This window comes from Myiozetetes cayanensis, unplaced genomic scaffold (genome assembly GCF_022539395.1).
Source record: "Myiozetetes cayanensis isolate MyiCay16 unplaced genomic scaffold, myiCay2020 scf5-8, whole genome shotgun sequence".
NCBI lineage: Eukaryota > Metazoa > Chordata > Aves > Passeriformes > Tyrannidae > Myiozetetes > Myiozetetes cayanensis.
The window spans coordinates 27,080,876-27,090,982 of NW_026087742.1; the positions used below are offsets into that span (position 1 = coordinate 27,080,876).

The following is a 10,107-nucleotide window of genomic DNA, read 5'->3' on the forward strand; positions in this document are numbered from 1 at the left end:
GGAATGACTAAGTTTGCTCTGCAGTTTGGATAATAGGTGAATGAAGACAGATACGACAAAAAGCTATAAAATACCAAGTGATACAGAGGTGAATAGAGACCATTCAATTGCTAATTCTTACAACTCAAAATATAGGTACCTCCAAGTGGAACTAATGACATTGGGGAGTAATGGAAGCAGGAATTTCTTTGCACAGTCAGCCATCAGGCTGTCGAAGTCATCATGACGAGGTACTGAGGATGCTAAACTTTAACGTGGGCACAAAAATTGTGTGGACAAATGCATAGAAGAAAAGTCCATCAAGGACTTCCATGCAGTAATGTTGCTCTAGCTTTGAATGTCAGTGAAAAACTGGGGCTGAGCAAGTAGGAGAAATACTACTGTCAGCTCATGTTATCTTTAGATCCTTCCCTAGGCTTCCCCTTTTTTTAATTTTTATTTTAATGGAAAACTAGAAGGGAATCTTGAGAGAGCATCTCTCAAGCCCCTAAATTTCCTTGATGGTCAAAGAGTTAGTGGGTCTTTCCTGGAATGCTTTGCCTAGGACAAACAACAGGAAATAGCCATTGGGCTCCCCCCATCAAGTTTCCTCCTCCTGGAACTGCAATGGACAGCTTGGCCATGACCAGGGAAAACCTGATGAAGAGGACCTAGGGCTTGGTGGGGCTTGGAGTGGAGAGGTTAAAAATGAGAGGACAAGTGTGGCCAGAACTTCAGTAAGAGGCTCTGGAGTTCTTCAGCTTCACAATGTGTATGTTATGTTAAAGCTAAGAGCTTTAACCAGCTACAGGACAACATCACCAAGCATTCAGACAAGATGTGGTCGCTAAGACTTTATGTTTACATTTGCATGACCGATCAGTCATATTAGTGCCCTTTCTACCTCACACTTCTCTCCTTTGATTTGTCTCCCCAGAACCAAGGCTGCCCCACGTGAAGGAGCCACCCCTAGGTCAGAAAGATGGGGGAAATGGAACAGATGAAGCAGGAGGCTGAGCAGCTGAAGAAGCAGATTGCGGTAATGCTGGCAACAGTCATGAAACTGCTGAGAGTGTCTATCCCCCCACCATGAGAACAATCTTTCCTCCTCAGCCACCAGTTGGAGTTGAGCTTTCTCCATCTACATACTTGGAGCCCTGTGCAGTTCTCCACAGCCCTTTAACTGCTAATGGAGATCTTCACAGCATGGTGGGGGGAAGGGTGGGAGGAGAAGAAAAAGAAGAAGGGACAGGGGTCCAAAGAGTGTAGTGAATCCCTGGGGTCTCCTCTGTCTTCAAAGCAGCTGATGTTCTGTCAGTGGGAGGATCCACAGAAAGAGTGCAGCACAGGGAACAATCCAAATACAGCAAAGCCACATTTCCTACTTCTAGCAGCCCCTAGGCTACACCTCTGAATGCCACTTGGCATTGCCTTCATCACATGTTTTTAATCTGTCTCATATGCTCTTGTCTCTTCTCCAGGATGCCCGGAAAGCCTGTGCAGACACAACGCTGGCTCAGGTAAGGGACAGGGCTGGCTGGGCAGATGACTGTGAGGGAGTTAGATAGCACCACTCTGAGGGGGTCTCTCCAGCTGGGAAGCAGAATTAGAAGGCAGAGATGTGGACAGCAGTAGAGCTTCTACCAGTCCAAGAGTGATTTTCTGTCCCGCCACTCTTTTCTCAGATTGTGTCTGGAGTGGAGGTTGTTGGCCGCATCCAGATGCGGACCCGAAGGACCCTGCGGGGGCACCTGGCCAAGATCTACGCCTTGCACTGGTCCACGGACTCCAAGTGAGAGCAATGCTGCTGATCTGCTGGGTGCAGGGCAGCCCATGGGTGTGACGGGCAGGAAGGCTCTGATGGGAAGAGAGATACTAACGTGATCTTGTTCCTTTCTCTCAGACTTATGGTCAGTGCCTCACAAGATGGGAAACTGATTGTGTGGGACACATACACAACTAACAAGGTAGGAGTCAGGTGGCTGCAGCAAATGCGGCATGCTGGAGTGGGTCCTCTCAAAGCTGTTACCCTTGCCCTGCTCCCTCTGCTGCCAAGAGTCCTGACATGGTTTCTTGTCCTCACAGGTTCATGCCATCCCTTTGCGTTCTTCCTGGGTCATGACCTGTGCCTATGCTCCCTCAGGGAATTTCGTGGCCTGTGGGGGCCTTGACAACGTATGCTCCATCTACAACCTCAAGTCTCGTGAAGGCAACGTCAAAGTGAGCAGGGAGCTCTCAGCCCATACAGGTGTGTGCACCACCTGCCTGCAACCTGGGCATCCCCTGCTTCCAAACTTCACCCTTCTAGCCCTGTACCTTTTCTCATATTTGCTTGTTCCTGCTTCCCAGGATACCTCTCCTGCTGCCGATTTCTTGATGACAACTCTATTGTGACTAGCTCTGGAGATACCACGTGGTGAGTGCTGTCTTTTGCATCCTAGTGACGTGACCTCTGGCTCTTAGAGGCACAGCACACATCAGCAAGTGCAGTCCTTTGGCTATGCAGCAGTTCATTAAGGAAGAATTGCTCCTACATGGGAAGGCCACATGGAACACCTTAAGAAGCCTGATCCATTCTTCCTGCCTTGGCAGAACAGGTGCTTCTTTTCCCAGTTGATGCCACGTCAAGATGAAGGTCAACTGGTGAAGCAGTAGAGACCATGCTGTCAGCTCTCACAGAGCACAGTGCCATCTATCCAAGGACAGAAAACATTTTAAATTTATGTGGAGCCTACCCACGTGCTTCACTTCTCAAGTCTTGCCCACCATGCAAGGGACACTGGCAGACTTAGCACCTGGAGCCTCTGGTTCCTGGCTCTCAGTTCTCACTGTGCTGTGACTGAGCAATGATGAGTCTTTATTCACCCCATCTCAACACCTGCTTTGGAAGAACCTCTTCACCAGGGATGAGTCAGGATGTGGCATTTCCATCAGAGATCAGGGTTACAGAGGTCTTGCTTGTCTGGCTGTAGTGTGAATATGGGGTGTGCATCCTACAAGCATGGCCATAGCAGATCTTTTTCAGCCGTTTGCTGGTTTGTGCTCTTTGTGTCACTCTTACCTCCTCTCAGTATTCCCTTCAACTGTTGCAGTTATGGGAATATGGTCAAACCTCATACCCCCCAGCCTTAGTTTAACTCTGCTTTGGCAAAGGTATCACCAGCAACAGCTGTGAAGTTCTCTCCTGTTGTATACAACTGACTCCAGGGATGCTATCACCCATTTTTCTATGCTGTAGCCGTGGCTTCCCTCCTCCTTTTGTTTGCAAGTGGGACAGCTCTTTGGCCCAGCTGTAGATCTGTTCTGCCTGGATTGGCTCTGAGAAGTTCTCTCCTCTCCCTCCACACAGTGCGCTCTGGGACATTGAGACGGGGCAGCAGAAGACTGTGTTCCTGGGACACACCGGAGACTGTATGAGCTTGGCCGTCTCCCCAGACTTCAAACTCTTTATCTCTGGGGCTTGTGATGCTACTGCCAAACTCTGGGATGTGCGGGAGGCCTCCTGCCGTCAGACCTTCGGAGGACATGAGTCTGATATCAACGCCATCTCTGTATGTATGCTGTCTGCACAAGGGTGGGGAAGCACAGAAAATGGAGGGTGGACCAGCTCTGAAATAGAGTCTTGGGACAAGGCTGAAAAAAGCTGTCACAACTGAGTGGGTAACAAGGGTCTCAGGGGACCCTGGCCTCAACATCCAGCCTGAAGCAGGGAGGGCCTGTGTTCACTGAAGTTTGGAGGCTGGCTCTTTCCAGGCACCAAAGCACCTAGGTCTTTGACAGGCAGCACACCATGGTCTGTGGAGCTCAGCACCCTAACAGGTGCTGGTGCAGCCTTGCTCATAGCAGCTGTTGGGAACCGTGGTTCAGGCATGCTCCAGCATCCCTGGCACAAGACACACGTGAGGCAGTGGGAATACCTAAGTCAGGTGAGGGTCTTAGTCAGCTCCAGACAGAAGTGGTAGGAACTTGGGATCACAGGGAGATCTTCTGAAGATTAAATTTTCCTGAGAGGCAGCACAGACATCTGGGAGAAAGTATCCCCCTCAGAGGCAAGGATTCAAACCAGAGCCCTAGAGACAGCAAGGGCAAGAAACATGCCAGACTAATCCTTGTGGATAAGCAACGAGTCTGCCAGCTTTCTACAAAATCTGCTGCTTGAACCACCCTCCACTGACTTCAATTACAACCTTTCTCATCTGTCCCACTGCTACCTTACCAGCCACATGGTTTTCTGCCGTATCTGCTCCTTAGGAGCCCTTTCTTTGCTTCTTAGAACAAGGCCACAGAAAGGGAGCGTGTATGAGAAGGTTGGGGTATGAGGATCACACAGAGGAAGGCTCTCACAGCTCTGAATCATGCTAGACCCCAGCTGGGGGATAATGGGCGGACTTTAGTCGAGGCCCAAACTTACAGCTGGAGCTAAAGTAATCCTTCCTCAAGGACTGAGATGTCTTGCAATGGCTCTAGCCCCTAGGTCATTGGTTTTCTTGAGGTGGAAAGGGTTTATTAGGTCTTAGGAGAAGCATCAGTCTCTACCTTCAGCAGACTCAATTTTTATGATCCAGTGCCTTGTCCCACTGGGTTTTCATACCTCCATGGCTTCCTGGAGGTTAGCAGGGAGTTGAAGAGTTGAGGGGAAATCTGTCAGGATCCGAGGAAAACCTCACTAAAATCTGGTGTGTGCCCTCCCCAGTTCTTCCCTAACGGTGAAGCCATCTGCACTGGCTCAGATGATGCCACCTGCCGTCTCTTTGACCTCCGAGCGGACCAGGAGCTCATAGTGTACTCTCATGAGAGCATCATCTGTGGAATCACATCAGTCGCCCTCTCCCGCAGCGGGCGTCTCGTGCTTGCTGGGTATGATGACTTCAACTGCAACATCTGGGACTCCCTGAAAGCAGAGCGTGTGGGTGAGTGGTTCTTTCATTCCCCTCAAGGCCTCGTGTCCCTATCAAGGCCAGGAAAAGGCATTTATTTTTTCTAAAAGGAATACATCCTATACTGACCAAAACCCAATAAAGCTTCCTTAAGGAAGCACTAAGGAGCACACTATAACTAGTACAACTCTCAGTTGTGCAGAACTATTGTTTCTAATGTTAAGGAAGTCAAGACTTTAGGGGACATTGTTTCAAGAGAGAAAAGAAAGTTGCTATTAGTTAAAACCACTCACAACCACCAGCAGACCTTCCCGTTTTCTCCTAGCCTCTGCTGTTTGCCAGTTCCAGGTACTCACAGTGCCATTTGGTGGCCAGGCACCAAGCCAAGAGTGGACCAGGGTTTCCATTCAACATCTTTGGATATTCTCTGATGCTCATACACAGAATACACACCATTTTTCTTTCAATGTGGCCCCTACCCTCAGAAAATTCAGGAAACACAGCCTACCAACATCACTGCCATTTCTCAGCCTTATCAAGGACACCCTCCTATCTTGGTCCTACATTGCTCCAGGATGAAAGCAGTTGTATGAGGATTCAGCTGGCCATACTTGCCCAAGAACACTGCTCTTCAGCCAGTCCCATGGGTTGTGCTTGTAGGCCATGCACAGAAGTTCTTCTGCATGTTTGCTCTTATTAGACAGATATCAATTTTAACACATTGTGCAGGATCAGGGTGACACACAAGGGTGTAGGTACACAGCCCACAATGTGTGTCCTCTGCGTAGTCAACCCCGTCACAAGCCTCACTTCCTTCTCTGACCTCTCCTTTCTCCCCCACAGGTATCCTTTCTGGCCATGATAACAGAGTGAGCTGCCTGGGGGTGACAGCAGACGGCATGGCTGTTGCCACTGGCTCCTGGGACAGCTTCCTCAAGATTTGGAACTGAGGATGGCAGCAGAGAGGGGAAGAGAAGTGGAAGCACGGCCCACAGCCCTGAGCCCATGCAAGCAGCATCGTCAGATGAGCACAACAGAAATGCCTACCTACCACTCCCGCTTGTCTCTAGACACAGGTCACTTGTAGGAGTCTCCCAGAGCCAAAGGGCAAGGAGAGGTCAAGGAGAAGCAGGGAAAGCTGGGGAACAGGAGCACACACGCTGGCCCTTCACCTCTAAATAGCCCCAGCAGTTTCCAGCCTTGCACAGGCTGGAAGAGTTGCAAAACACTGTTCTTTACATCTCAGGACTTTACAGTACAATTCAGACAACCTGCATCTTCCTTCAAACACCTCTACCCACACTGACACTGATCCTCCTCCTTCAGAGGACCCCTCATCCAACACCTGCCCCCAACTATGATCTCTCCCTGATTTAACTCTACCTAGCTTCTCTGTGCAGCTGTCCTATATCCCTGCAGACAGGCACAGAGAGGTACTGGGTTTGAGATTTCTATCGCACCACCTCAAACTAAAAAATAATGTAAATTTGGCTCATTTCCATTGAGGAAGACTTAGCTCAAGTCTTATCTATGCATAAACGAGAAAAAGGTGGTCTTCAGACCTTCCAGAATACCACAGAATATATTTATTCTTTTCTTAGATCAAGTCTTATCTATGCATCAATGGCAGAAAGGTAGCCCTCAGACCTGCCAGAATATCAGGGAATACTGTATTTATTATTTATTGTCTGCTTCTTGCTGTACCTTCCCCTCTTGCCTCACTCCTGCATTGTGTGGTGACACTGCCTAACCAGTAGCCATTGGCCCCTGTTTTCAAGTTTGTTTAGATCTTCATAGCCCAGGCAAATAAAGAAAGCTCACACAAGCACTGCAGGCTGTGTTCTTTCCAGCATCGCAATGAGCTACTGCAAACACAACTCCCCTCCTATGAATATTGCCTGCTGATCCCATCCAAACACCTCATCCACAGATCTTACTCTAGCTCGCAATCCCTCGGAGGAGGGTGTTCCTCACCTGTTTTAGTTAAGAGGCTGGAATTAGGATGGAGAGCTGAAAATGCATCCTTGCAAACCTTGGAGATTTAAGCTCAGTTACAAGACACAGACATTTTATTCAACCCCTATTCCACTTGTTGGCTCATAACAACATCCTGGGGTCCCAAGGCTCTGCTAGGGAGAGCTGAAGGTCAGCAAGGTTTAGCGACTTATCAACAGAAGTTCAGCATTAGCTCACACTATCCCATGCTACTTTGGATCTCACCTTCATGCCAGACCCTTGCAATAGTCTACAATCCTTTGTATACGTTAGTTTTAGCCAATATAGGCACAGTTTAACTTCAGAAGCAATACCAGATGTATGGTCTCCTGCACGGAGCTGCAGCTTCCTGGCCCTTGGTATAGCACGTGGGTTCAAGGCCAGACCCTTCAGCATGTTACAGTTTTTAAGGCTAATGGGAAACTGAACTGTTTGTTCCCAAACACTCGTCCCCAAAGAAAATATTGTGCTGGGCAAGCAGGAGATTCCTGCTGTCCTATCAGGACATACAGTCAGCAGAGGCTTCACACAAATTTATTTACTACAGATAAAAACTCAACAGAAAAATCAATACAGCAATGTACAATAGAAGAGCCAAAGTCTGTGCTGTACATAAGACATGGCAAATTAGAAGGGGGATAAAAGAGAGAGTGATCTTTCCCCACAGGGATAGACAAGAGGTGTGATCACTGCTCTAGAATTTCAGTCTATTGCAGGATTCCCCCCCCTAGAAAATTCAAATAAAAGCAAGATCCTAAAAAGGGAAATCTCTAGTTCTCCACAAAAGGACACTGTTGGTTCTCTTTGTTCAAGTCATTCCAAGCACAGCTCCCAGATTTAAGGCTCTTGCTCAGGTCCACTGTCACTTCCTTCTTTTCCCCAAGGTTCTCTCCAAACACGTGCTTCTTGCCCTAGGAAATAAAAAACCCAAACAAAGTGTAAAACACAGATTAATTGACAGTTAGGTAATTCTCAGTGGAACATGTAGCCTATTTTCAGGTGATTCAGCTTTGGCTCTCTTGTAACAATATACAAAAGTGATGGACTTCTTTCTACAGTCTAAAGAGAAAGAATGCCCTGAAATGGGCAATACCATGTTAACACTTAAGACAGACATTAAACAAGACTTGTAGGCACTTGAGGGCAGGGCTGACCCACAGAAAAATATTTAAGTCACTAGGTTCTACAGGCCTAGGAGACCACAGTTCCAAACTGGAGCCCTACAACACACAGAAACTGAAGGCTTTGGCTTTTTTCAGCCCATTCTCCATCCCACAATATGACTCATTAAGCTTTACCTGGCGAGGGGCAGGAGTACTGGGAGAATTATCATCTCGTAGAATGCTGAGGGGAGAGCGGCCAGTTCCTCCAGATGTTACCATGATTTTGTTGTTGGGCTTGTGTCTTACAGGCTTGCTCACTAGTTGACAGAAGGAAACACATCAGTGCATCACAACAAGGATAGAAGGTCCTAGATTTTAAATGCCTCCTGGCCTTTATGATCTAGCTTGCTTGCCTGTACAGCAAAGACTTACCTGAGGAATTCCAGGCAAAGGGATTACAGGAAGGTTGATGTTGGAAGGGAACTCAAAGGACCTGCTCCAGCAGGGCTGCCTAGAGCCAGTTGCCCAGGACCATGTCCAGCTGGTTTTTGAATATCTCAAATGGAGATTCTGCAGCCTCTCTGAGCAACCTGCTCCAGTGCTCAGTCACCCTCTCAGTGAAAAAAACTGTATCCTGATGCTCAAAAGCTTCCCGTGTTCCATTTTCTCCCTGTCACTTCTAGTCCCACCACTGAAAGGTGCCTGGCTCTCCCTTATACTCCCCCTTCAGATATTTATATGTGTACTATAAGATAACCCCTGAGCCTTTTCTACCCCAGGTAGAAACAGTCCCAGCTCTCAGCCTCTCCTCCTAGGAGAGATGCTCAGCACAGAGCTTTCTGAAGCACAAACTATATCACAGACTCAGCCATAGCACTGTGACGTGCTTCCCACCCTTGCTCCCTAGCTCTTCCTCAGGGAAAGCTGAAAAGGTTTGTCTAAACAGGTCTCCACAATCACAAACCCACCTCAGAGAGGGGAGCAGGTTACATATACCTCTTGGTTTTGACTACAGATTGAAAACTCTTCAAAGAAACAGGTTCGATAACCCAACAGTTCCCAAAGGGGCGTCCCAGCTGCAGAGCCCCCAGGCCAGGCTGCCCAGGGTGGTGGGACACAGCCGAACCAGGGAATGAGGACAACACTTCTGTCAGGGGGCAAAGCCTGGGGAAGGCACTCGATCCCGAGAGTGCCGAGAGCCCCGACTTGCTCACACCGAGGCCTGGGCAGCTCTCGGGGCACACGGAGCCCTGTCACCGCCCCACCGAGCACTTACCGGAGGACAGGCCGTGCCCAGCGGGACGGGCGGGCCGAGCAGGGCCGGTGCTGGGGGAGAGCGGCCCCTCCAGCTCCCCCACGGCGGGCGGGGCGCTCCGCCGGGCCGGCTCCTCGGCGGTATCGGCCGCTCCCGGCGGCGCCGGCTCCGGGGCCGCTGCCTCGGCCCCAAAGGCCTCGCTGAGCTGCTTCACCAGGCGGTCCACGCTGTCTGCCGGGGGCGGAGGGGGGCGGGATGAGCCGCCGGGCCGGGCAGCCCCCACCCCGCGCACCCCCGCGCCCGCCTCACTCACCACTCGACACGGCTCTCATGGGCGTGCGGGAGATGCCGGGCGTGGGCGAGCGCGGGTCCCGCTCCTGGACCGCGGCCGCCGGCGGCTCGGCGGGGCTGGGCTGCGGGCTGCCCGCCGGGGAGCTCACCACCTGCGGAGAGGACAGCCATGGGGGCGGCGGGCCGCTGCCGACCGGGGCGGGGCGGGGCGGTGGCGGCCGAGAGATCCCGTACCTCGATGGGTGTGCGCAGGATGCCGGCGGTGGGGGAGCGGGGGTCGCTGACGTGCGCCAGGTGCTTGTTGCGGGGCGCGGCGGGGGTGGCGGGGGCGCTGCCCGCGGCGCCCATGGCGGTGATGGCCGCGCTGCTCCGGGCCGGCCCGTTCGAATCTCCCGCGCGCCGGCCGGCGCCGCTGCCCATTGGCCCTCGGGCGGGGGCGGGGCCGAACGTGCCCCGCCTATAGCCCCGCCCCCTCCGCCCTCCGGCCCCGCCGTCTTCGCCCGTCACGTCCCGCCTCGCCTCGCTGTCAATCTTCGGCTACTGACCCGCCCCCCACGCCCTGCTCTGCATCGTAATTGGCCAAGATGCCCGGCACCGCCCCTGTGAC

General features: G+C 51.2%; 2 protein-coding genes across 5 annotated transcripts; one reads left to right on the forward strand and one right to left on the reverse strand.

The window, feature by feature from the left end:
• The first annotated feature begins 961 nt into the window (after nucleotides 1-961).
• GNB3 (G protein subunit beta 3) lies at nucleotides 962-5,806 on the forward strand. 3 transcript variants are annotated; one of them, XM_050332015.1, is made up of 9 exons: nucleotides 962-1,018; nucleotides 1,461-1,499; nucleotides 1,665-1,771; nucleotides 1,883-1,946; nucleotides 2,065-2,227; nucleotides 2,329-2,395; nucleotides 3,329-3,530; nucleotides 4,673-4,889; nucleotides 5,700-5,806. In XM_050332015.1, the coding sequence occupies exons 1-9, from the start codon at nucleotides 962-964 to the stop codon at nucleotides 5,804-5,806; spliced, it is 1,023 nt and encodes a 340-aa protein (XP_050187972.1). The 3 variants fall into 3 exon arrangements, with proteins under 3 accessions (XP_050187972.1, XP_050187973.1, XP_050187974.1); XM_050332016.1 differs by having other exon boundaries at nucleotides 2,329-2,392; XM_050332017.1 differs by lacking the exon at nucleotides 1,461-1,499.
• A 1,711-nt stretch (nucleotides 5,807-7,517) lies between these two features.
• On the reverse strand, nucleotides 7,518-9,848 carry CDCA3 (cell division cycle associated 3). Of its 2 annotated transcripts, XM_050332026.1 has the most exons (5): nucleotides 9,735-9,848; nucleotides 9,523-9,652; nucleotides 9,227-9,440; nucleotides 8,150-8,267; nucleotides 7,518-7,762 (listed from the first exon to the last, which is right to left on the reverse strand). In XM_050332026.1, the coding sequence occupies exons 1-5, from the start codon at nucleotides 9,846-9,848 to the stop codon at nucleotides 7,622-7,624; spliced, it is 717 nt and encodes a 238-aa protein (XP_050187983.1). In that variant the 3' UTR covers nucleotides 7,518-7,621. The 2 variants fall into 2 exon arrangements, with proteins under 2 accessions (XP_050187983.1, XP_050187985.1); XM_050332028.1 differs by lacking the exon at nucleotides 9,227-9,440 and having other exon boundaries at nucleotides 9,519-9,652.
• Nucleotides 9,849-10,107: the final 259 nt, after the last annotated feature.

What these genes read in the sequence shown, in the direction of transcription:
- GNB3 (XM_050332015.1), top strand. Translation starts at nt 962, where the DNA reads ATGGGGGAAATGGAACAGATGAAGCAGGAGGCTGAGCAGCTGAAGAAG. An exon ending in ACACATACACAACTAACAAG is followed by an intron (nt 1,947 to 2,064) that starts GTAGGAGTCAGG and finishes TTGTCCTCACAG; the next exon opens with GTTCATGCCATCCCTTTGCG. An exon ending in CCTGAAAGCAGAGCGTGTGG is followed by an intron (nt 4,890 to 5,699) that starts GTGAGTGGTTCT and finishes TCTCCCCCACAG; the next exon opens with GTATCCTTTCTGGCCATGAT.
- CDCA3 (XM_050332026.1), bottom strand. Translation starts at nt 9,848, where the DNA reads ATGGGCGCCGCGGGCAGCGCCCCCGCCACCCCCGCCGCGCCCCGCAAC. An exon ending in TCCTGCGCACACCCATCGAG is followed by an intron (nt 9,653 to 9,734) that starts GTACGGGATCTC and finishes TCCTCTCCGCAG; the next exon opens with GTGGTGAGCTCCCCGGCGGG. An exon ending in GTACTCCTGCCCCTCGCCAG is followed by an intron (nt 7,763 to 8,149) that starts GTAAAGCTTAAT and finishes TTTATTTCCTAG; the next exon opens with GGCAAGAAGCACGTGTTTGG.